General features: G+C 50.3%; 8 protein-coding genes across 8 annotated transcripts; 5 read left to right on the top strand and 3 right to left on the bottom strand.

Annotated features, from left to right (window-relative positions):
- Positions 1-302: 302 nt before the first annotated feature.
- Positions 303-3,236, bottom strand: BKA67DRAFT_9088 (uncharacterized protein). The gene is made up of 2 exons (XM_046109539.1): positions 3,123-3,236; positions 303-3,026 (listed from the first exon to the last, which is right to left on the bottom strand). Exon 2 carries the CDS (start codon positions 2,871-2,873, stop codon positions 411-413), a length of 2,463 nt encoding a protein of 820 aa, XP_045963399.1. The 5' UTR covers positions 2,874-3,026; positions 3,123-3,236; the 3' UTR covers positions 303-410.
- Positions 3,237-4,503: 1,267 nt separating this feature from the next.
- On the top strand, positions 4,504-5,412 carry BKA67DRAFT_529433 (uncharacterized protein; the record flags this gene model as incomplete). The annotated part of the gene is made up of 3 exons (XM_046099068.1): positions 4,504-4,631; positions 4,842-5,133; positions 5,191-5,412. The coding sequence occupies 3 exons, from the start codon at positions 4,504-4,506 to the stop codon at positions 5,410-5,412; spliced, it is 642 nt and encodes a 213-aa protein (XP_045963398.1).
- Positions 5,413-7,527: 2,115 nt separating this feature from the next.
- BKA67DRAFT_633802 (Nuf2 family-domain-containing protein) lies at positions 7,528-9,311 on the top strand. The gene is made up of 2 exons (XM_046105630.1): positions 7,528-8,988; positions 9,045-9,311. Exons 1-2 carry the CDS (start codon positions 7,714-7,716, stop codon positions 9,162-9,164), a joined length of 1,395 nt encoding a protein of 464 aa, XP_045963397.1. The 5' UTR covers positions 7,528-7,713; the 3' UTR covers positions 9,165-9,311.
- A 9-nt stretch (positions 9,312-9,320) lies between these two features.
- On the bottom strand, positions 9,321-10,419 carry BKA67DRAFT_543977 (uncharacterized protein). The gene has a single exon (XM_046101232.1). The coding sequence runs from the start codon at positions 10,165-10,167 to the stop codon at positions 9,340-9,342; it is 828 nt and encodes a 275-aa protein (XP_045963396.1). The 5' UTR covers positions 10,168-10,419; the 3' UTR covers positions 9,321-9,339.
- A 134-nt stretch (positions 10,420-10,553) lies between these two features.
- On the top strand, positions 10,554-13,114 carry BKA67DRAFT_615532 (adaptin N terminal region-domain-containing protein). Its single transcript, XM_046105433.1, has 2 exons — positions 10,554-10,717; positions 10,774-13,114. The coding sequence occupies exons 1-2, from the start codon at positions 10,678-10,680 to the stop codon at positions 13,059-13,061; spliced, it is 2,328 nt and encodes a 775-aa protein (XP_045963395.1). The 5' UTR covers positions 10,554-10,677; the 3' UTR covers positions 13,062-13,114.
- A 590-nt stretch (positions 13,115-13,704) lies between these two features.
- On the bottom strand, positions 13,705-14,759 carry BKA67DRAFT_9004 (uncharacterized protein). Its single transcript, XM_046109531.1, has one exon. It carries the CDS (start codon positions 14,510-14,512, stop codon positions 14,048-14,050), a length of 465 nt encoding a protein of 154 aa, XP_045963394.1. The 5' UTR covers positions 14,513-14,759; the 3' UTR covers positions 13,705-14,047.
- A 453-nt stretch (positions 14,760-15,212) lies between these two features.
- Positions 15,213-16,476, top strand: BKA67DRAFT_508680 (putative 3-hydroxyisobutyrate dehydrogenase G6G8.5; the record flags this gene model as incomplete). Its single annotated transcript, XM_046097175.1, has 3 exons — positions 15,213-15,320; positions 15,378-15,551; positions 15,757-16,476. The coding sequence occupies 3 exons, from the start codon at positions 15,213-15,215 to the stop codon at positions 16,474-16,476; spliced, it is 1,002 nt and encodes a 333-aa protein (XP_045963393.1).
- A 670-nt stretch (positions 16,477-17,146) lies between these two features.
- BKA67DRAFT_543970 (RTA1 like protein) lies at positions 17,147-18,990 on the top strand. The gene is made up of 3 exons (XM_046101231.1): positions 17,147-17,824; positions 18,000-18,573; positions 18,640-18,990. Exons 1-3 carry the CDS (start codon positions 17,596-17,598, stop codon positions 18,839-18,841), a joined length of 1,005 nt encoding a protein of 334 aa, XP_045963392.1. The 5' UTR covers positions 17,147-17,595; the 3' UTR covers positions 18,842-18,990.
- The last annotated feature ends 2,452 nt before the right edge of the window (positions 18,991-21,442 follow it).

The following is a 21,442-nucleotide window of genomic DNA, read 5'->3' as shown; positions in this document are numbered from 1 at the left end:
ATGTGCCGCCGGATACATGTTGTATAATGATATATAAGTAAATAGGTAGACACGGGAGGTTGCGTTGCGCTTAGATGCTGGCGCGGATGACGACTGGTGGTCACGAGGAGGCTGACACAGGAATAACGATGATCATTGGTGGGAATACGCAGGCTTTTGATGGTTTTCGAGTGTTTTTGGGCTTTTCGATGCATTGGCAATGAAATAATTTCAAAGAATGACTTCGGTCAGTGTTGGTGACAGGAAAGAAAATGATTAAAGAACGTGGCGAGAATCCCTGATATAGATCTCTTTATTGCGAAAATCAAGGAAAGGCGTAGTGAGCGTGGATCGTGTTTCCTCATCAAGATCATCGTGTTCCTGTATCGTATCAGCACATTACTCACCTAGTGCGTACATCCATGCCCATGTTACTGCGTGACGGGTTCGAAGCTTCTGCGCTTATCTGTAGACACGCGTGGCGAGATGTCAAGCAGCTTAGCGCTCCCAGCACTGAAGTTACGCATGTGTCCTTTGCCGAAATTGATACTGGTTGCTCTTGCAGGCAAGGGAGTTTCTCCGCCGAAAGCCGATATGCCTTCGCTTTCCTTGTCGCTGGTGCCACTATCCTTATCATCTTCGTCATCGAAAGACTCCAAGAGAAGGCCCTCACGGCTGCGCATTGTTTCTCGGTGCTGAGTAAAAGTAGGCGTGCGATTGACGATAACGTTGCCCCATTTGGGTGCCTGTTGATCGAGCTGTTCGTCCTCGTCGCTACTCGGTAGAGCCTCATCAGCTGATTTGTGGTGCATTCCTTTCTCGTCGGTCACAATCTTCATAAAATCGTCATCATGTGCAGCATCTTCATCAGGTTCTTCTTGTTCCTCCGAGTCTCCTGAAGCAGACCGAAGAGGATAGTTGATCAGTGATCCACGCATGCCCGAAGAAGCACGTTGGCGGTTGCCTTTTCCGGAAAACCATGATCCCTCCGAGTCTATAGATGCCATTGACGTTGAGTGTGGGGCAGGTGAAGGCTGGATCTCTTCCCGCAGCATAGAGCTAGGAGTTGCACGATGACCTGATGTTGGAGTATCGTATCGCATGACGACATCATCAGTGATAATTGGAAGCGGCTCCGAGTGCTGGACCTCGACCTCAGGAGACCCGACGCGAGAATCTGGTGGCGACAATGGCAACTCAGGCAGGTCCTCTCTGAAGCGAGACATTGTTCGCTTTGGAACCTTGGAGTTGGATCGTTGTATAGGTAAATAGTTGGGAGTCTGCGAAACTGGCTGATTGGCAAGCATGGAGTCTCTGGAGGTATTTGAAAAGGATGAAGGCGCACCGGAGTTGCGGCTATTCCTGCCTCCTCTGGACCACTTGAAGAACGATGACCAAGCTTTACTTGAGCCACTCTCTGACGGCCTCCTATAATCAATTGACTCAGACTCAGACTTGGAAATTGTCCGCGTCGGGTCAGGTCTATAACCAACCTTCTCCGGCTCTGGTGACAACGGTGAGTTTGACCGGCGTTTTCTGGATTTCATGAATCCAATAATACGAGGACTTGGTGATCGTGATGTTGTCCTTTCAGACTCAGGTTCTACTCGCAAGGCCGGATGTTGGTCCAGCGGGGGAGGCTCTGCACGCTCAACAGCGAAACTATTTTCCCGATGGAACTTGTCAAGTGGAGAAGGAGTACGCTGTCGACCTTCGCCTTCCGCTAGCGCCACTTCATCTTGCGCAGACGTACCAACAGATGCCCTCCTTCGAGAGGAAGTGATAACTGCTGAAGTTGTATTATGTTCCGCGGCAGGCGCCTCACGACCCAGGACACCTCTCTCCATGTTCTGAGGTGGAGGCGTTCCATTATTTCTGGCTTCAGCCTCTTCAAGTCGCTGTCTCTCTGCTCTTCTTGCCAGTCGTCGTTCAACCCTTTCTCGCTCCTTCTCTTGCTTCCGTTCCCTTCTCCGTTTGTCTCGCTCCAACAACTCTCGTAGATCCGAGGCATCCAAGTCATCGGCCAGATTGTCCACTCGTTTGTGGGCCTTTAATGTGGCTTCGGAGATAGGGTTCTTTTCTGATAGCTTCCTCTTTTGTGACGATGATCTCAATTGGCCGGAACTCGGAGCCCCAAATACCGGATTCGAGGCATAACGGATCGTCGGGCGAGGTGCCAAGGCATCAAAGGGTGACACCCTATATGAGATATGGTCCGAATCCGAAGACATGTCGGAGTGCGTTGACTCGGGAATAGGTAAGGAGAGGTCTGATTCTGGGCGGCGCCAATCTTTTATTGAGCCCGTTTTCGCCCTCTTGCTCTCTCTCTTCAAGAGTCTTCCTGGAGTCAAATCTTCGGTGGCGGAACGGACCGGCATAGTCTCAAAACGACTCATAGCCCTGATCTCTGCTTCGCGGTCATGGTCTTCTTTCCGTCGTTTGCTGGATTTCTTTCGCGGTAGAGGCTGCCCGCTTCTCTTGTTGTGTGAGTTGTTGTGGTGTAGGGTGGGCACTCGGTCCCCGATTTCAGTCTCTTTTGCCGCAGCCCCAGAGGGGCCCTGTCCATGAGCTCCATAATCACGATTTATAGTCGCTGGGATAGGGCCTGTTGGAAGTGGTGGGACCGACTCTTGTCTAGCACGGGCGACACGAAGTGAATCTGCGCGGCCTGGCGAAAAGCTGTAGGTTCTGGCCCGTCTCGAAAGTTTCTTGTTGCCAGCCGAATCTCGCTGTCTTTTACTCTTGAGATGCTGGGACTGCCCAAGGCCTATTTCGCCACCCGCCACAGGTTCTGTCATTGATTTTGCTGGAGCGTCTTCTTCTTCTTCTTGAGCTCTACCTCGGCCGGGCGAACGTCTGCGTGACCGCTTACGGCTGAAAGGCCATATGGCCATGATGCCATATGGTTAATGTAAAACGGGCTCTGATGGGAGGGTGGTACGAGCGTTTCAACAAATTGAAGTTTCCCTGCAAGGTTGATGGTTGCTGTTGATAACGGTTTTCAATGACGTCGCAGTAATTAGCTCCATGAGCGCAAAATGGATTGACTCATTGGATCTTAGTAATAAGTTCGTGTCGAAAATGACAGAGGTCGGCTTTGACCCTGAAAAGATGCGAGGGCGAACGATGCAGGTACCGCGTACAGTAGGTAATGTTGGTCGTAAAAGTAGGATCCACTACAGAACACAGGAAATGGGTTCCACGGGTTCCTACCTCGTCAAGTATTGGCCTGCCAAGAAAAGGTGTTGTCGCAGGGGAGTCAGAAAGACGATTGTCGTTGCGCGTGCGAATTATTTGAATCAGTGTGCTCTAGAATTGCTAGATCGAACAGCTCGGGCTCGTCAGGTCAAGAAACGGTTCTTGTCCTTGAATCAGATGTCGTAAGGCTGAGTTGAGTTAATTGAACTGAACTGAACTGCTAGGAGCAATGGGTAGGTGAGCCGATTGCTGAGCCACCGCCAGGATTTCCACCACCAAGCACGCTTAAGAGCTAGCCGTTCATGCGTAAACCAGCGCAATGTGAAAATGTCGTATTGGAATGTGCCAGGTTCCAGGAAACAGAATCAGGCTTCTGGAAAGTCTTTAAGAAATGCGCGGGGGAGGGAGGCGAAAAAGGTGACAGGCCACTCAATAACGACCTGTTCGTTAAGACTTGACGAAACGCTTTTGGATGGTGCGGTGCGGTGCTGTGCTGGTACAGGTCGACAGGGAATGTGTTTTAATGGATTCTACTTAGACCAAGCGGCGACGCCACAGATTTACAACACAACCGGCTACGGATACCATGTGCCCTGGTACTCACATACATTCTGGAGTACTCCTGGGCGAGCTGGCTGGGAACTGGACGTTGAACTTTTAGGATCTCCTCGTACTCACACCCCTGACAGGACCGTTTCTTGGGGTCTCCTGTTGTGCGAGGTACAGATACCTGCAACCACCAGGCACTTGGATGGATACTCCCTAGGTAGAGAGCACCTCTCTATTGGCGTCTGGGTTTCACACTTCTGCCGGACCAGACTGGGGCGCTGCAAGGTTCAGCAAAGTTTCCCAACCTGCGGCGAGCGCCGGGGCCACGCTGGGGTAGCGATCGTCGACCTCCCTAACTGATTCTAGTTACTCTCTTTCATGACACGCCTGGAACGGCGCCCTACTTCTTGTCGATCAGGTGTGTCCCAAGGCCAGATGATGGCATCAGGTGAGATGGACAATGGACGATGTAATCATCCGAGAGAACTAGATGGTCAAGGTACCCAAGCTGTTCGACATAACGGAGCGGAGCGCAGTGCGAACGGCGGTAAGATGTAGTAACGGCTACGGACACGAGATTTTACCTAATAATTGTACAGGATAGGCTTCGACGGGAGTGGGAGGCACACGATTGGCAATATGAAGCAATTAACGTTGCGGGCGAGTGAGATTCCAGATGTCTACGTCTAGAAACGGACACGAATTTCTCTTTGCAGAGGTTTGCACGGCTGAAGATGTCCTAAGGTTCATGTTCTGGGGTTCAAAAGGTGAGACTCCATGCCCGGGATACCATTACGGGCCATCGATGCCAAATTCAATTCCAACATATTGGGTAGTGACGTGAGGTTCCAAGAAGTTAGAACTGCGGGAGTTCGTTCTGGTCCCTGGGAAAGTAACGCCACGAGGTAAGACATCCCCTGTCCAACTCCAAAGCCCCGGTCAGGACTACGTATGTCGCATTCAATTCTATTTTCAGACGAGTTCATCCTCATCGGTTCTTTTTCTGACGCTGTATTTTGCGTAACAGCATCACATGGATATATTTGATCGTAGAAGAAAGCGCTGTGAAACGCATGTGACGGCGCACGCAGTCGAGACTTGCTACGTAGGGACAGAACACAACAGTGCGAAGCAAAATCACAGCTACGAGGACGAGCCAAAATGAAAATCCTCCAGGCATGCCAAGATGTCAAAGAACTTGCGCAAGACGGTGGGTGGATGCCGGCACTAATGGGCCGTGGAAGTCTGTCTGTCTGTGCCCTACGGATTCGTAACCCGCCGCCGACACCGATTGCAACGCGATATGCTTCTCCCTGGTATCAACGGGTCATCGTCAACAAGGAAAATTGTTTCGATTGGCAAGCCAAACTGATTTCTTCAACAGTTGTGCGCCGTACACCTCGCGCTGTATGTCGACCAACTTGCTATGGTGACCAGGTGAAAATTGATATTGATTTCTAATAGCTCGTGATCAGGGGCTCGAAAGTCCATATAAGGTTATGTGTTCGTTCTGCTTGTCACGAAATCGTCCGATCAGCTTGTTACCTGATGCCATTAGCTCGGAAGAAGGGTTTGCGTCGATTGGGTTTTAAGGCAGGGGTAGCATGCTCTGCTCAAGAGGCGTTGATCGCCTGCCGCTTCGCCCTTAGCTCGGGCTCTGAACACGGATGCGCCACAACTGACTAGAAGGAAGAGTTACCTGCTCTTCCTCCGTAACAAGTCGTAACAAAGCAAGTAAACCAGAAACTTGGAAGGGATCTGAGGTTGCTTTTGAAAAGCTTCGAGACTCACGAGGCAGCCATTCTCTGATCATCTGCTGTGTTCGAGAAGATTTACAACGCCATGTTGTCTCGCCGGTTTGCCAGGCACGGCAGGTAACGCATTGCCACGTTCTTCGCCTACGGTGAATACGAGGCGTCATAACCAATCTAGATCGAAGGAGATGAGAGATGTGACTTGCCATCTCTCCTGCAGCACTCCGCCGTGATGCAGCTCAAGGCCGTTTGAGGATGATACGGACTACCGCCGCTATAATGATTTAGGTTACCTTACCATAATGCACTTCACAACCCAGGCTTCCAAATGTGTAGATGTTGCCCAATCCGTCATACACCTGAACCAGATAAGCAAGGTCACAACTGAAAAGCCTTCTTTTGATTTCGACTTGGTTGCGATGTGTAAAAATGAGAACCGTGTCATGCGAAAACACATTACTATAAATGATGATAGAAACGTCCTTGTGAAGCAGTTAGTCTAGGCGCCCAAAAGCATAGATACCCATGCAGCACTATTCGTGGTCGTGCCACACTATGTATTTGCCAATGATCATCTCGCAATAGTGTGTATACAAGTATGTCAACATTTTTGAGGTGCTAGATACGTACACTGGATGACGTGGTGGCCATAATGTCCATCAAGAATTCCTCAAATCTTCAGTTGTGCAGTGTCAGACTGACACGTAGTACATGCCGTATTCGAAATGCACGCACTTAACAGTCCCTGGAACGGAGCCTGAGGACGTGTTCGATGGACTGGCTGGCCTGCATGCAGACAACATGCCCGGGGAACGGTCGGTATGCTCGGAATGAGGACCAGCAAACTGATACTGCGATGCAGCTTCGACGTAACCAAAAGACTCGGTCAACCCCCCAATCGCTTAGTGAACCTCAAGTGAACCGGGGCTGGTAACAGGCGCGAAAAAGCTGGTAACCGGGATAGACAAGCTTGATCAACTTTACACTTTTTGCGCCCGCATTAAGCTTGATTCGCAAGAGCCAGATGAGACTACTGTAGGTAATCTGCACTTACAATCTCAGGAGGTCTGATAGGGCAGGAGGATGGCGGACAGGAAACGAAGCATCCAAGGTTAGTTTGTATTTGGAGGGCTCGAGTCCGATTGGCTGTAATGTGGTAGGGCATAACTTGGAAGTCCAGAATTAATACAAGCTTAAAGCTCGCAATAGCGGTCGTTCTTGCCAAACTATTGGTGCTGGGAACTTGGTAATAAAAGTCAGAAATTAGATTGTGATAATGGTTCCCAAGCGGCTTCTTCTAAGTAGGATTATATTAGCCTAAGCCTGCAGTCCTTTGATCCAATCACCGCTAAGATTGCGTCAAATCTTCATGGGCAAGCAGTGCATACGCTACTTCCAAGGAAATCGACAACGTGCCGATACTGTATATAGCATGTTCACAGGCTGACAGGCTCAGAGGAGAGCTCCGAAAGATCAACGAGCAAGACGAGGCTCCCTAGTGGGGGAGGATAGAACGAGCAGTGCGGTACACGGACAGTCCTCGACGCAAAATCGACGGAGCTGGTAGATTCGTGTCAACCGTACCTGAAGCTCGAGTTTGACTTGCATAAAAATAAATATTGCTAATGAAAGGAGCCCGGAACGTGCATACCAGCCTCGATTAGCGGTAACTTATGGACTTCATCATGCAGAATGTCTTACCTAGATCGGCATGTCGCGTCCAGTCAAGGTGCGAAAATGAATATGGAGGCAGTTTGGCAGGAACAAACGCATGTATTGTCGACGTTGGCACCCTCGCATTTTCACAACCACGATCCCAAGGGCTATGGCCTGTATAACATGGTAGTACGGGTCCGTATAGTATGCAAGATAACATAAAATTGCGTCCGAGGATATCTCCTCGGGCCTGAGATGATACTTATTACTATGCACAGATTGACGCAGGTTGTGTTGATTGGCACATTTGCAGCTCAGTACGCTGAGCTGAGTATTGCCACTGCAAAGTGGGACACGGCAGCTGTTGATTGTTGTCAGAGCAACTGCACCACTTGTTTACAGTACCAGAATCAAAGTAGATCTTCTTTTGCGACGCGAATATGCAGGCATGTGATCCATCATAAAAACAGCTCTTGATTGTTCCCACCTTCTGGCGAGATATATTCGCCACAACAACCACGGCAATCCGTATGCAAGATACCCTATTCCAGAGTTTGCAGCCCACGAGACCGTCAACATGTCTTTCAACCCGCGCATGTCGATAATACCGGCATCGCAAGCATCGTCACGTACGCAGCGCAAGAAAGAAGAAGAAGCCGATGCCTTCATGCGACTTCCGGACAAGGAGATTGTAGGATGTATTACCGACATAGGAATCCCTTTCACCGTGGCCGACTTATCGAAACCCAATCCCGTCCAGGTCCAGATGATTTTCGAATGGTTCGCCGAGCTTCTCCTCAACGCGACACGCGACACCGTCGAACCTGCCATGCGCGCCGCAGCTGAGGATATTTGCGCCGATTTTCCAGATGTGATCCCGCCGGACACGAGGAATCTCATGGGCTTCTACGTCAGCTTGCGCCGGTTGTTATTGGAATGCGGCATCAACGACTTCAGTTTCATGGACTTGTACAAGCCGACACGCGATCGACTGGTCAAGATCTTTAGCTATCTGATCAATTTTGTAAGGTTCCGCGAGAGCCAGACACAAGTCATCGACGAGCACTTCGACAAGGCCGAAAAGACCAAGGCGCGTATCGAGAGTCTGTACCAGGAAAACCAGGACTTTGAGGCCCGCCTGGCTGATATGAAACACAACCGCCGGACCATGGAAGCACAAGTACGCGAGAAAAGCGCAAGGAATGAGGAGTTGAAGAAGAACCTACTAGAGTTGCGACGAAATCAGGAGAGGGTCGCTGCAAGATTAGAGGAGGCCAAGGACAAAAAAGGAGAGCTGGCGCAGAGACTGGAACACAGGACCGCTGAGAAGCTGCACCTGAAGCAAGAGAGCACCAAGTTGCGACCGTATACCCTCCAGAGTCCGACAGCGTTGCAGAACAGCTTGACGGAGCTAAACAGTACCTTGAGTGCGGACAAATCGCATATCGAAACCCTAGAGCGGCGGGCACGGGCTCTGCAAACTTCCACCGACTCCTTCACGGTGGTTGCGGCAGATGTAGCTTCTTGCATCAAAACCTTGGATGAGATTGCCGACGAGCTGGCTAGGGAAGACGAAGAGAACAAGAAGAATGCCAAGCAACGTGATACTCTGACCGACCGTGGAAATAACGCCAAGCAAATCGAACGCGAACAGCACCTTCTTGAAAGACAGCTATCTAAATGGAATGAGCGTACAGAGAAACTGCGGGACCAAAGCAGAGAAAAGGCCCAAGAAGCCAAGGAGAAGATGGAGCAACTGCGTGCCTTGCACAAAAAGCTGACAGAAGAGCGTGCTGCCAAAGGCACCGAGATCGAGAGGCGGCGCGTTCGCATAGAACAAACCGAAAAGAAGGTACATTTCCAAGGCACACTGACAATCATCGGGATACCGCTAACTGCTTGGGATAGATGTTGGACCTGAAGGAGAATATTGAGAATGAAGTGCGCAATGCACAGGACGAATACCTGAAGATGGAGTCGCACATCAAGCTGTATATCACAGAAATGGACCAGGCCATCTCTGCCTAGAAGCCTGTTTTCCCCATGTCTGTACGATGAATGACTTGACGAATAGATACCCAGCTGGCGTTCGGGATTTGGTGTCTCCAAAAGATGCAGGTCAATGACTGGAATATTTTTTGTATAGTGGCATTAAAAAAACATTGTGATTATCAGGAAATAAGAACCCTGCTTTTGGGGTCTGCTATGTCCTCACTTGATCACCATCCTCGGCGTTGTCCCAATTACCTACTTGAAATTTGAACCACCGGCTCATGGTCCTTCCCATCTCTACGGTCCTACCAGACCACCCCCCCTCTTCAGAATCCAGGCCAGCTCTCCTCGCACTACCACTGAGGATCGGTAACTGCTCCTTCAACAGACTCTTGAAGTCATCACATATCTGGCGGCCGGTCGGCGCTCCATCCTCGTCATCACGTGCCAAGATGCGCGTTGCCCGTGGTTCCACCATTACCAGACCCCAGCCCAGTCGGTTCGTTGTCTCAACGAGCGCTGCCACCGTGTTGCCCAAGCCCTGCGCACTCCACTCACTCGTGTCGCGGTGCATCTCTATCACGCCGTAGACGACGAGCGTAGGATGTGTCCGTCGAAGGGCGGTGTGCACCTGCGGCGGGGCAACAATCTTGGTGTCTTTAGGTGAAAAGACCGTTACGTAGGACCTCAGGTGGGTGACTGTAGGGATATATACAGTGCGCATGTGTCGCGAGACGGCAAGATTGGCCAGTGTCTGGGAGACAAGACCATGGTGGGCAACATCTTGGCCCTGCAGCTCTGGATGTGAGAGGGTCTGTGGCTCCTTGTCGGCCGATAAGACCTGGCTGCCTGGAACTCTTTGAGCAGGCGCCTGGTGGGTTTTGTGCTCCCGGATGTCTTCTTGGAGAGCTCCCACAAAGTCTGTCCGCGAAGAACATATGATGACGGTCGTGGGGTGCACGTGGTAGTTTAAGATATATGTGAGCAGTTCAGAGGGCAGAGCTGGAGATAGCAGCAACGGAATAGGAGGTATGCTCATAGTTGTGACTTCACAATGCTCGGAAGACTGGTCCCAGAACAAATGATGAAGGAAACAGAGTCGTGCCCTTGGAGTTTTGTGTCATCGGCGGAGTATCAACTCCCAGTAGCCAAGGTGCAAGGAAAATAGGCTTGATTCGCATCTAACCTAGGCTAACTAATGCTCAAACGTCGCCGGTTTCCCTCTAATTTTCTGGTACTATCAATACAGTATTGTTGGCTTCGCGATGTCACGAAGTATAGAGGGGAGTTGATGCTGGGTTGAAATGGAAAGGTCCCGTCGTGATTGGTGCCGCAAACCCCCCCCCCCCCCGCCAAACCGCCTGGACGTACTCAAGGATGCCCCGCCAAAGCTCGCAATTGTATGTACCTTATTAACCTAGCCTAGTTACATACTGTTAGGCAATGTACACGCTCACAGACAAACCTCACCGACGTCACAATTCCTTAGCTCTCCCGATACAAGCACAAGACCGTAGTTCTGCGCGGTCGCTGCGCCTCTGCAGGCAAGATGGAGTCCATATCCCGCATATCGACCCTGCTGGAAAATGGTATGGCTACGACTATGCTCCTCAACAAGTTGCAATTACTAACGACAAGACATCAGCTCGAGAGCTCACCCTCGACGCAGCCCAGGCAGCTCGAAGCACGCGGACAACCACGAAGTCCTTACCTACAGCCCAGTTGAAGAAACTTGTCGACAGCCGCAATGAGAGGGAGGTGCTCGATGGCTTGCGCCGCGTCATCTCCATGATGTACCGCCAGCAGCGCACACTTCCCTTCTTCTCCTCCGTCGTCAAGAATGTCGCCTCCCCGAACCTCGAGATCAAGAAACTTGTCTATATCTACCTGATACACCATGCCGAGCAGGAGCCCGACCTGGCTCTGCTCTCCATCAACACCATTCAGAAATCCCTGTCCGACCAAAACCCGCAAGTCCGCGCCCTGGCTCTACGAACCATGAGCGGTATTCGAGTCCCCGTCATCAGCCAGATTGTCTCGCTGGCCATCAAGAAAGGTGCCGGAGACATGTCGCCCTATGTGCGCAAGGCGGCCGCGCTCGCTATACCCAAGTGCTACAGCCTAGAGCCGAACACACTACCTCAGCTCCTCGAGTACCTGTCCACCCTGCTCGGAGACAAGCAGTACTTTGTTGCCGGCGCTGCTGTCTCAGCGTTTCTGGAGATATGTCCCGAGCGCTTAGATCTCATACACAAACACTACAGAAGCTTGGTCAAGAAAATTGTTGACATGGACGAGTGGAGTCAGCTAGCCATGTTGCGCTTAACGACGGTGTATGCGCGGAAGTGCTTTCCACGACGGACACGGAGTGCGAAAACGAAGAACAAGACATCCAACCTGCAAGATTTCTACGGAGATGAATCGCCAGAGACCCCCGAAGAGGGTGAGCAAGTGGTCATTCTCGACCCGGATCTGGTTCTGCTTCTAAACTCCATCAAGCCCTTGCTACAAAGTCGCAACTCTGGTGTGGTAATAGCAGTCGCACGCTGCTATGCTAACATTGGTACACTAGAGTATATCAAGCTTGCTGTAGGTCCTCTGGTCGCTTTGCTGCGGTCTGCACAAGAGATTGAGCAGATAGCTCTTTACAACATTGTTTCCGTCTGCCTAGCTCACCCGTCCTCTTTCGTCAAATATGCCTCCCACTTCCTGGTACGCGCTACGGACCCAGCGCCAGTCTGGGAGCTCAAACTAGAGGTTCTCACTCTCATATTCCCACATAGCCCTGTTCACACCAAGAGTTTGATCCTGAGCGAACTGGAGCACTTCTCCAGAGGCACAAACAAGGCACTGGTGCGCGAGGCTGTAAGGGCCATTGGACGATGTGCCGTAACAGATCCCAGCACAGCGCCGAGATGCTTGCGATTGCTATTGAGTCAGATAACCAGTCTCGATGGCACCCTTGCGGCAGAATCGTTGACTGTGATCCGGCATCTTATCCAGCAAGACCCGGGGGCGCACGCAGGCACAGTCGTCCGGCTAGCCAAAAACCTCGACTCAGCCACCGATCCACAAGCACGAGCGACCATCATCTGGTTGGTTGGCGAGTTTGCTGGTACTAACGGCGAAGACAACATTGCAGCAGATGTCGTTCGCATCTTGGTACGCGATTTTGCGGAGGAATCTGAGGTCGCAAAAAGACAGATCGTTCTTTTGGCTGCGAAAGTATACCTACACCACATCAACCGTGAGGCGGAAGCCGATAAGTCTGATAATGGCGACGTGCCAGCTCTACCTTCAGATGACCATGTCATTGCCCGGTTGTGGAATTACATTCTTCAGCTTGTTCGCTACGATACATCATATGACTTGCGCGACCGTGCACGTCTCTACAAAGCACTGATTGCTGTCCCGCAATTAGCAACCCTCATGCTTCTTGCACCAAAGCCAGCTCCTCAAGCGCCCAGCCCGTCGGAGACTCGGAAGGGCTTCTTGCTGGGATCATCAGCGCTTGTACTGGCTGGTGGTGGTGGCGTGCATGGTTTGCGCGGATATGACGGTTTACCCGACTGGGTTGAGGAGGGCAGGGAACCGGACCCAGCACTACGAGCTCAGGACGGTGTCAAGACTGAGTACGGCGAAGAGAAGAGGGTGGTGGTCCCGGCATCGCAGCAGCTCGACGACGCTCCAAAGAGCATAGTCCCCGGCAGGAGCAACGGGGTTAGTGACGGCACAGGCGCAAAGACCTTAGACGACTGGCTCGCTGAATCCGGTGGTGAGGATGAGGAAGAGGAGAGCGAAGAAGAAGAAAGCGAGGATGAAGACGAGTCCGAAGAAGACGAGGAAGAGGAAGAAGACGAGGGGGATGAAGACGAATATGAAGACGCGAGCGAAGATGAACATGAGTCTGCGAGACTCGTAAAAGATGAATAGCATTACAAGCAGCATTAGCGACGGAGCAAATATAGTTACGTTTACAAGGTCAGAAATACTACTTGGTAAGGACAAACTAGAAGCATTGTGCCATCCATGGCTCCTTAGTGCCTCAGGGGATCTTTGATGCCACATTCCCGCTTAGAAGTCGCCAACAGCAAAAAGCTTGTCCTACATAAAACTAAAGCGCTCGCCCACGCTCACCTTCCGGACTTTTGCGCATTTGATTATCATACAGCGGGCAGGTTTGTAATTGCTTCATCTCACAACGTGTCGGTTAGATTGGCCTCACTGACTAATGACAATGGGCTAGGTTGTTCTCTGATTGAATGTGCATGATTCGCTGTAGAACTCCCGGCTTGGGCTTCTCTCTTCGGTGACTCCAAGCGAGTCCCTCGAGTGATTCCCTCTGGTGAGAGTTAAAATTGCAGTGAAATTCCATTTTGGGGTGAAGCATGCAACAAGCATGGCGGACATGGAATCTTGTCTTTTATGTGATGGTCCCTCACGTGGCAGCCCCTCTTCGCTCAGAATGAATGAATGAATGAGTCGTAAATCGTAACTTACGATCATATATGCGCCTTACAAGGATGCCATATGGTACGAGGAAAAGGGCCCCCATGAGAAAATAATCACGACGATGGTCATGTTAATCATCACGGTGGCTTAGCCACAATGATAGCCTGAAGATACCATATTATAAGATAAAGAACGCTAACCTAGAACAGACTAAAGTTCGCATTAACTAGATTCGACCAGTAATGAATGTCAGCCGTCCTACTTCCTACATGTTGGGTACGGGTATTTCTCATTTTCTCTACTCTGGTACTGGGAGCATTTGACTTTAAGCAGTAAGTCCCGGGGCAGTAGTCCATCCTAGCCACTGACTGCCGGAAATCCAATGTTCTGCCTGACGACCAGCAGTGGAATTTCCACATCATGCGCTTAACTGCTTTAACCGTGACGCTAAACGGAGAGGGAAAGTGTCAAACACTCTTAGATTTTCCACGAGGATTGGGGAAGCCGACATCGTAGATGAACGCTACCCTCAGGAACGCCTGTAACCAGAGACTGCCCAAATTCACACCATCCTCCCAGCGCCACATCAAGGGATTCCAGAAGATATCACCGCCCAGAGCACCCCAGCTCGCGTAGAGATGGATGGCATCACACAGAAGTATACCGCACAGGAGGGTCTTCCAGACCCTCAGGTCGTTGGTCGACCGCAAGAGAATAGCTTCATTGAATGCGAACAAGACGTAGGTCGCCCCCAGATTGTCGTAGACGACTTGGTGTAGTGCAGAATACTTCAGCCCCGGCGACATGGTCGTCAGGAATTGCTGGGGATCAAAATGCAGGAGCAGTGACCCGATGAACGCTGCAGCAGGCTCGAAGTATAGAAACACAAAGCGATAAAGGAATGGTAACTCGGATATTTTGCCATTTGCCATTTTGAGTTACACTTGACCTCTGTGAGACCCGCAGTGCTAGAAACGCTTTCAGAACGTAATCATAAACTTCAATCAATCGCTCTTCACAGAACATAGCATGAAAATGACTTGAAGTTGGCGAGTGAGCACGGAAGCGCTGGATAAGCTGACAAGTAGGTACGTTCACAGCGGAAGCCGGCGATAGTCTAGCCGACAAATGGGGCCCAAGCTTCATGAGTATTATCTCCCACAAAAAGACTTGTTAGTGAAGTTTCTTCCCAGAGTTTAATCTATGCCACTTCTTTTCTCACAGATATTTTTCGAATCGCAAAGATCACATCACTTGGAGGTTGTCCGCCAGGTACGCGCTTTGAAGATGCAGGTACAAAAGCGCCCTGCAGAAGTCCAACAAAAGGACCCGGTGTTTTGTTCTCCGTTTTTGTCTCAGGCCACGACGGAGAACCTGCTGACTCCAGATGCATGGACGGCGGAGGCTTGGAACTTCTCCAAAGTTGGAGAAACCCTGGGGTTCGGGTGCTTAACAGCGGCAATGACCGGTTCTTCGGATAGCCGCTGGAGAGCTGTACCCCGCGGTCAAAACATCCCCCAGCTTCAATGAGAGCGGTCGCAGAGGTAGTCATTCTCTTTGTTTGTTTGTTTGTTTATTTCTATGTCGTCAATTGGCATGCCAAGTTCAAGTGAACTCGACATTTAAGCAAAAATGCGCGCTGCTTCATTAGTGCGGAGTGTGTTTCTTGCTCAGAGACGTACTTTCGCGTCCTCTTCGCGGCGGCCGGACAAATATGGCTTCATCGGTCTAGGACAAATGGTATGTTACTTATCACGATCCTTCTCTCCCGCATGAACGTACTGACACCTTTTGCAGGGCTTCCAAATGGCCAAGAATCTCCAAGCCAAGTTATCGCCTGGCGACTCGATACACTTGTACGATCTCAACAGAGATGCGGCACGTCGGTTAGCAGAAGAAATGAAGACCTCTCGAGCCGGTGGTGCTGCTGTTGAGGTGGTTGAGAGCGTGAAAGAAGCCGCAAAAGATGCAGTACGTCTACCTTATCCATGTACCTTGCTCTATATCCCTACAATGATGAACATGTTTTCCCAATTTTTATGATCTAAGTTAGAATCGGTTCGCCGGTTCTTATTATGATTATCCTATACATGAAGCCAATCCTCTGAATTTATCAACCACAATTGCATCAGCTCGCACGAAATTGTTGAAAAAACATGCTAACTGAAGTGGTCAGAATATAGTCATCACTTGTTTGCCGGAGCCATCTCATGTGAAGGGCGTGTTCAGCGAAATTCTGACGCCAGACCTTCCTACGAAGGATAGAATATACATCGACTGCTCCACGATCGATCCGTCCACTTCGCGAGAGATTGCAAAGGATGTCGCTTCTGCTGGACTAGGACAATTCGTGGATGCACCGATGTCTGGCGGTGTGGTCGGTGCTCGTGCAGGAACGCTCACTTTCATGCTTGGTGCGCCAGATGCTCTCGTATCCAGAATCGAGGCTGTCTTGTTGCGTATGGGAAAAGCCGTCCACCATTGTGGAATCCAGGGTACTGGACTAAGTGCGAAGCTAGCCAATAACTATTTGCTGGCTATCAATAACATCGCAACTGCTGAGGCCATGAATCTTGGCATCAGATGGGGGTTGAAACCTGATAAACTTGCAAACATCATCAACGTCAGTACAGGTAGATGTTGGCCAAGTGAAGTGAATAACCCCGTGAAAGGGGTGATCGAGACAGCACCAGCGAGCCGCGATTACTCGGGTGGGTTTGGCATCAGCTTGATGAAGAAAGATCTCAAGCTAGCCATCTTCGCTGCCGAAGAAGCCGATGCCAAGTTGGAACTTGGTCAACGAGCAAGAGAGGTCTATGAAGCGGCTGAGAAGGTAGAGAACTGCAAAGGTAGGGACTTCTCTGTGATATACAGGTTCATTGGTGGAAAAGAATAAAAACTCAGTGCCCCTTGAATTCGAGCTTTCCATCTCGCCAAGTGAACATGTTTTCCCAGTCGTGATTGGAATTGAAACGACCACTAGCCTGGAGACTCGGCTAGCAATCCGATCAGATCAATGTAATCTAAGTAAGCGTTGAGAAACGTGGTTCTGGAGCCGATAGTGGCATCTGCAAGTCCTAAGCGAGCTCCCACCATTCTCGGGTATGAACCCCTCCGTTGCCCTCAAGGCCCACCAGGTGCGAAGAGATTAACTCAATTAGGCAAAGTGTGCGAGATCTCTAGTCGAGCCATGCGCCTCCGGCTTCTAAAATCTCCGAATCTTCTTCTCTCTCTGCCTCTGTTCTACAAGCAAGCAGACGGCCGTTGAGGATCTTCTGGAAGGATAGCAATCAGCGTTGTCGTTGATGTCGATCCAGTGTCGCCAGTATCTTATTAGAGCCTTAGTGTTTTACATCTCGTTCTGAATGATGTGAACCAGCAAACCAGTGAGATAGGATGGCAAGCTTGCTGACCAATTATATAGCGCCCCGAGCCAGAGATCGGGCGGCACGCATATCTCGGTTGCCCGATTAGGAAATCCCTTCGCTGGGGCACAAGTTCCAGAAAGCCAAGAAGCATGCAGCCATCGCTGCGGTTTTTTTTTTCTATGGGTTCCGTGTCACGCAGTCTCACCAGATGGCTGTAAGCCGACCCTTGAGGACAAACCCAACCAAAACTAATTAATTAGCAGCTTGCCAGGAGCCAAAGTACGAGGCTCGGTTGCGAAAATGACCGCTTGACTGTGATGGAATAAACTGGGGATCTCATCAGTAACACCCACCCACTTGGCCCCTTGTGGCCAAATGATGGGACTGTAAGGCGTAGCGCGAAATAGATTTGAAACTCCTCGCCGTCTTCTCTTTGCTTTGTTCTTGTTCTCTTCCTCACTCAGTTAAGGAACGACGGTTTTTTGTGTCGCATCCAAGTGGAAGATTTCACATAATCGCTTCCTCTTTTCTCAAGGACCAGACCGGAGCTATAGTAAACCCAGCGCTGCCTAGCCTTTGCACTCTTATACGGACGGATAGGAGACCGGAGAAACTTACGGCACATCGCCGTGAGACACGACGACAACATGTCCACGAACGGCACGCACAAATTTAGCACCAAGGATTGTACAGATGTCAGCCTTTACTGCCCCGTCGCGGCGACAGTGCTAGGCTACTACCCGAACCTTGGTGCCAACGCCTTCCTTGCCGCCGGCTTTGGGATATGTCTTATCGGACTGATCGGCGTTGGAGGATGGAAGAAAACATGGGGCTACTCGGCGGCCTTGGTGGCGGGTTGTATACTTGAGCTTGCGGGTAAGTGATACGACTGTCGTGAGGAAAGGACAGGAGAACGAGGAAGGACGTTGGCAATGGCCATTCCATGCAAAATACCGTTGTTACATTGCTGCAACCACCGGCAACACAAGCGTCCTTTTCTTCTTTTTCTTTTCTTTTTTTCTGCGCAATGCTGACACGGTAGTATCACTAGGTTACATAGGACGCGTGCAACTACACTTCAACCCCTACAACAAGAACGCCTTCCAGACGCAGATCTGCGCCATCATCCTGGCGCCCACGCTGATCTGCATCTCCATCTACCTGACGCTGAAGCACGTGGTGCTGTCGCTCAACCCCTCGCTCTCGCGAATCCGCCCGCGTCTGTACCCCATCATCTTCGTGCCCGCCGACGTCTCCTGCCTGGTGCTGCAGGCCATTGGCGGTGCCCTGGCTGCGTCCGCCGGCTCCGAGAACGCCAAGCTGCTGCTCGCCGGCGACCGCGTCATTATCGTCGGCATCGCCTTCCAGGTCGTCGTCCTGCTCGTCTTCGGGCTCCTGAGCGCCGACTACTTTCGCCGCGCCGGCAGGTGGCTCCGGTCCGGCGATGCCAGCCCCGAGGCCCGGGGCTTGTGGGCAGATAAGAAGTTCAGGTTGTTCTTCTACGCCGTCCTCGGCGCCTACTGCGGTATATTCATCCGCTGCATCTACCGTATCGCGGAGATGAGCGGCGGCTGGGGCAGCACGATCATGAGGGACGAGCCGAGCTTCATCGTCCTCGAAGGCTTGTGAGTACACTAAAAAGATTCTGTTTGTTCACGTATTATGTTCTGTTGTGCTGATTGTGGCGATAGCTGTGTTCTCATTCCTGTCGCCCTCCTCACCGCCTTCCAGCCGGGTTTGTTGTTCCCCGCCATGACGGCACGAGAGAGCCAGAGGTTCAGAAGAAAGAGCAAGAGAGTTGGTGAGAAGAGTGGGGTCGAGAGTGGCGAGGCTGGTATCAAATCGGGTGATGAGACACCGGAGAAAGTGACTGAACCCACGAGCGTATACTAGATGCTGTTGGGTAGAGTAGACTACATCTTTAGGATTTAGACATTGGTAGCGGCATTTTTTCTGGCGTTGTAGACAATTTCATCTTAGATCGGGAGGAGTTCCCTTGCCAGACAAGAGCTTCGTTTGTTGCGTCTTCCCATGACTTTTACCTTCGAGGCGTCCCGAGTAAGGTGGTAAAGCCAGGTTAATAACGTTAGGCACCAATGAGGACACACCTTGCCCGCATCTGTTCCTCGCGAATCACAATCTTGTGTAATGCCACCGCTGCAGCGGCGGACACGCGAGACTGCGGATTATCGGACTTCGATTGTTACCGATACAACAAGTGTTGCCCACCTTCTCTCAAATTATGCCGTTATTGTTACCGCTAATAAATCTAGGTCTCAGAAAAATCTAATAGACATTTTTGTGTTACCTTGCGTTACCATAATAGTAAGAAGTTTACGCATAAAATACCATATGAAGTGTGGATGCCTTTCGCCTCAGGCTAGTACACAATAATACTGGCTTTTGCATCGACTATGTGCATCATCTGGATTTCTCTACATGATCTGGAGACCAATATCTCTCAGTCAGGTTAACCTTATAATGACGATAGCAGAAATACAAAGAGAACCATAGCACAACCAACCTCCAGCGCCACGTTATAACGTTTATCGTTCCTATTATCGCGTCCGATTGTCCTCATTAGTTGGAGCACTTCAATCTGCTCTAGCTATTTTGGTGGAGAACTATCCGCTATAGAAGCCACTTCCGACCGCTGCCACTGGGCGTTGTGATGAAGGCGGATGTGTATTTGTGCTTGTTTTTAGAGATCGATATTTCCTTGGCCATGGCTACCATCCGTCTGAATACAAATCATCGTAGACTGTATCGAACGACTTTTCCAGTCTCCATCTCATGTATTGATGAATCAAATCTCCCGACACTGCCCATGCGATGGCGTAGTTTATGTTCTCGAACGAGATGGCGTTGATCTTTACTGGGTGTATGTTCTAGAGCGAAAGCGCAATGAAGTCTGAAAACCGGCGACCCAGCAATGCGGCTTCTACCGGTCTATGAGACAGAGGGGGCTCATCAGATATCTAAGTCCCTGATTCTATTGTGCCTCAACGAACCCTATTCTCCCGGACAATATTGTCATTTTCCCGATGGGAAATTCTTCCCTCATTGGACGAGGCTGATCGTCGCATTCGGCGAATATCTCCCCAAACCACCGTAGTATGTCTCTGGATTGCTTCCAGACAAGAGGATAAATCCCAATTTTCAAGTTCGTTGTACCTGTCTTGTTACAGAATACGGGTTAGTGCAGCTATGATGGTTGAAGTCTTAACGTTGAATGACACTGATCAGTATTGGATCGCGAAAATAATATGTTACCCTAGTAACAGATTCTTCATGGAAACATACATGAAATGCTTTGTAACCAGTTCGTAACAATGGGTCGGATACGCAGACAGTAAAAAGCTCCATAGCTACCTAGTGCCACGAACTTCTTCCGAGATGGGAACCAGGCAGTGTATATAGTTGGCATTGCTTTTAAGAAATTTTCAACCCTGTGGGTCATGTCTTGTGGAAGTGCTTTACTCGGCCACAGAGTTCCCAGTAAGCTGTCGCTGTTTATTGTTGAAACAGTAGCTTGCCATAAAATTGGGATGTGGATTTCGGTTGGTGTCATAGTCTGGCAATGATATTTCTATGGACTTCACAATAGACGCCGTCAGCCCATAGGGATCGCATGAGCCCGACACCCAAACACCATCTATCACGTTCGTACCATAGGTATCAATTCTTTTCAAACCGATTCACCTAGCGGTTACATATCTTATTTACCCTTTGCTGCTGATTTACAAAAAATAGACAATGGGGATAAGCTGTAGAGTTGTTTTCAAATTCAAAGGTTCTTTAAGCTGAGCCCTTGACAGGCGAAATCTATTAATCCATTTCAACGACAACGAGAAGCAGCTGAAGGGGTCTTTTTCCAGTATGAGTTGAAACACAGATCGAACTGTCCCTCCACTGATCCTGCTCAAACAAGAGTGATGTGAAACACAGGCGAACGTCGCATCTGATCCTATGGTGGCCGTTGTATAGTTGCACGTGGAACTTGAGCCTCAAACAGCTTCAGCATCAGTCCGTCAGGCGGGTGAGCATTCGCAATGATCATCATCTTTCAAGTTCGGCCGAACAGAGATAGATAAAATATTCAGGTTTTACCCCTTCTCCTGAATATAACATCGGGCGCTTTGCGCGTCAATAGAGCAGCGTTTCGTCCCCGACAACCTGTTCGTGTTAATTCATGCAATAAGTGTATACGATGCCGAAGCGACTCGGTAAGATCTACGGAAAAGGGGTATCTACCGCAGACTAAGACTTCAAGAGACGCAGAATGCTACCCACCCAACCACCGGCGACAGTGGACTGAGTATAATTTTCAACGAGTTGGGTTTGGTGTGGGGGTATAACGCCCATTACCTATTTTAAGGAGCTGTTTCCAGTTCGAAGACCAGTGACTCGATGCAAGCTCCTTTGGAGCTCGGAGAAATAGCAGGTCGTTCTGCGAAAATGCCGGTTCAGGTCCATTCGGCACATGGTAGCGGC

The sequence above is a fragment of the Truncatella angustata genome (genome assembly GCF_020726525.1).
Source record: "Truncatella angustata strain MPI-SDFR-AT-0073 chromosome Unknown BKA67scaffold_1, whole genome shotgun sequence".
Classification (NCBI taxonomy): domain Eukaryota; kingdom Fungi; phylum Ascomycota; class Sordariomycetes; order Amphisphaeriales; family Sporocadaceae; genus Truncatella; species Truncatella angustata.
Note: the sequence above shows the minus strand (reverse complement) of the source record. Positions and strands in the feature narration are given on the sequence as shown.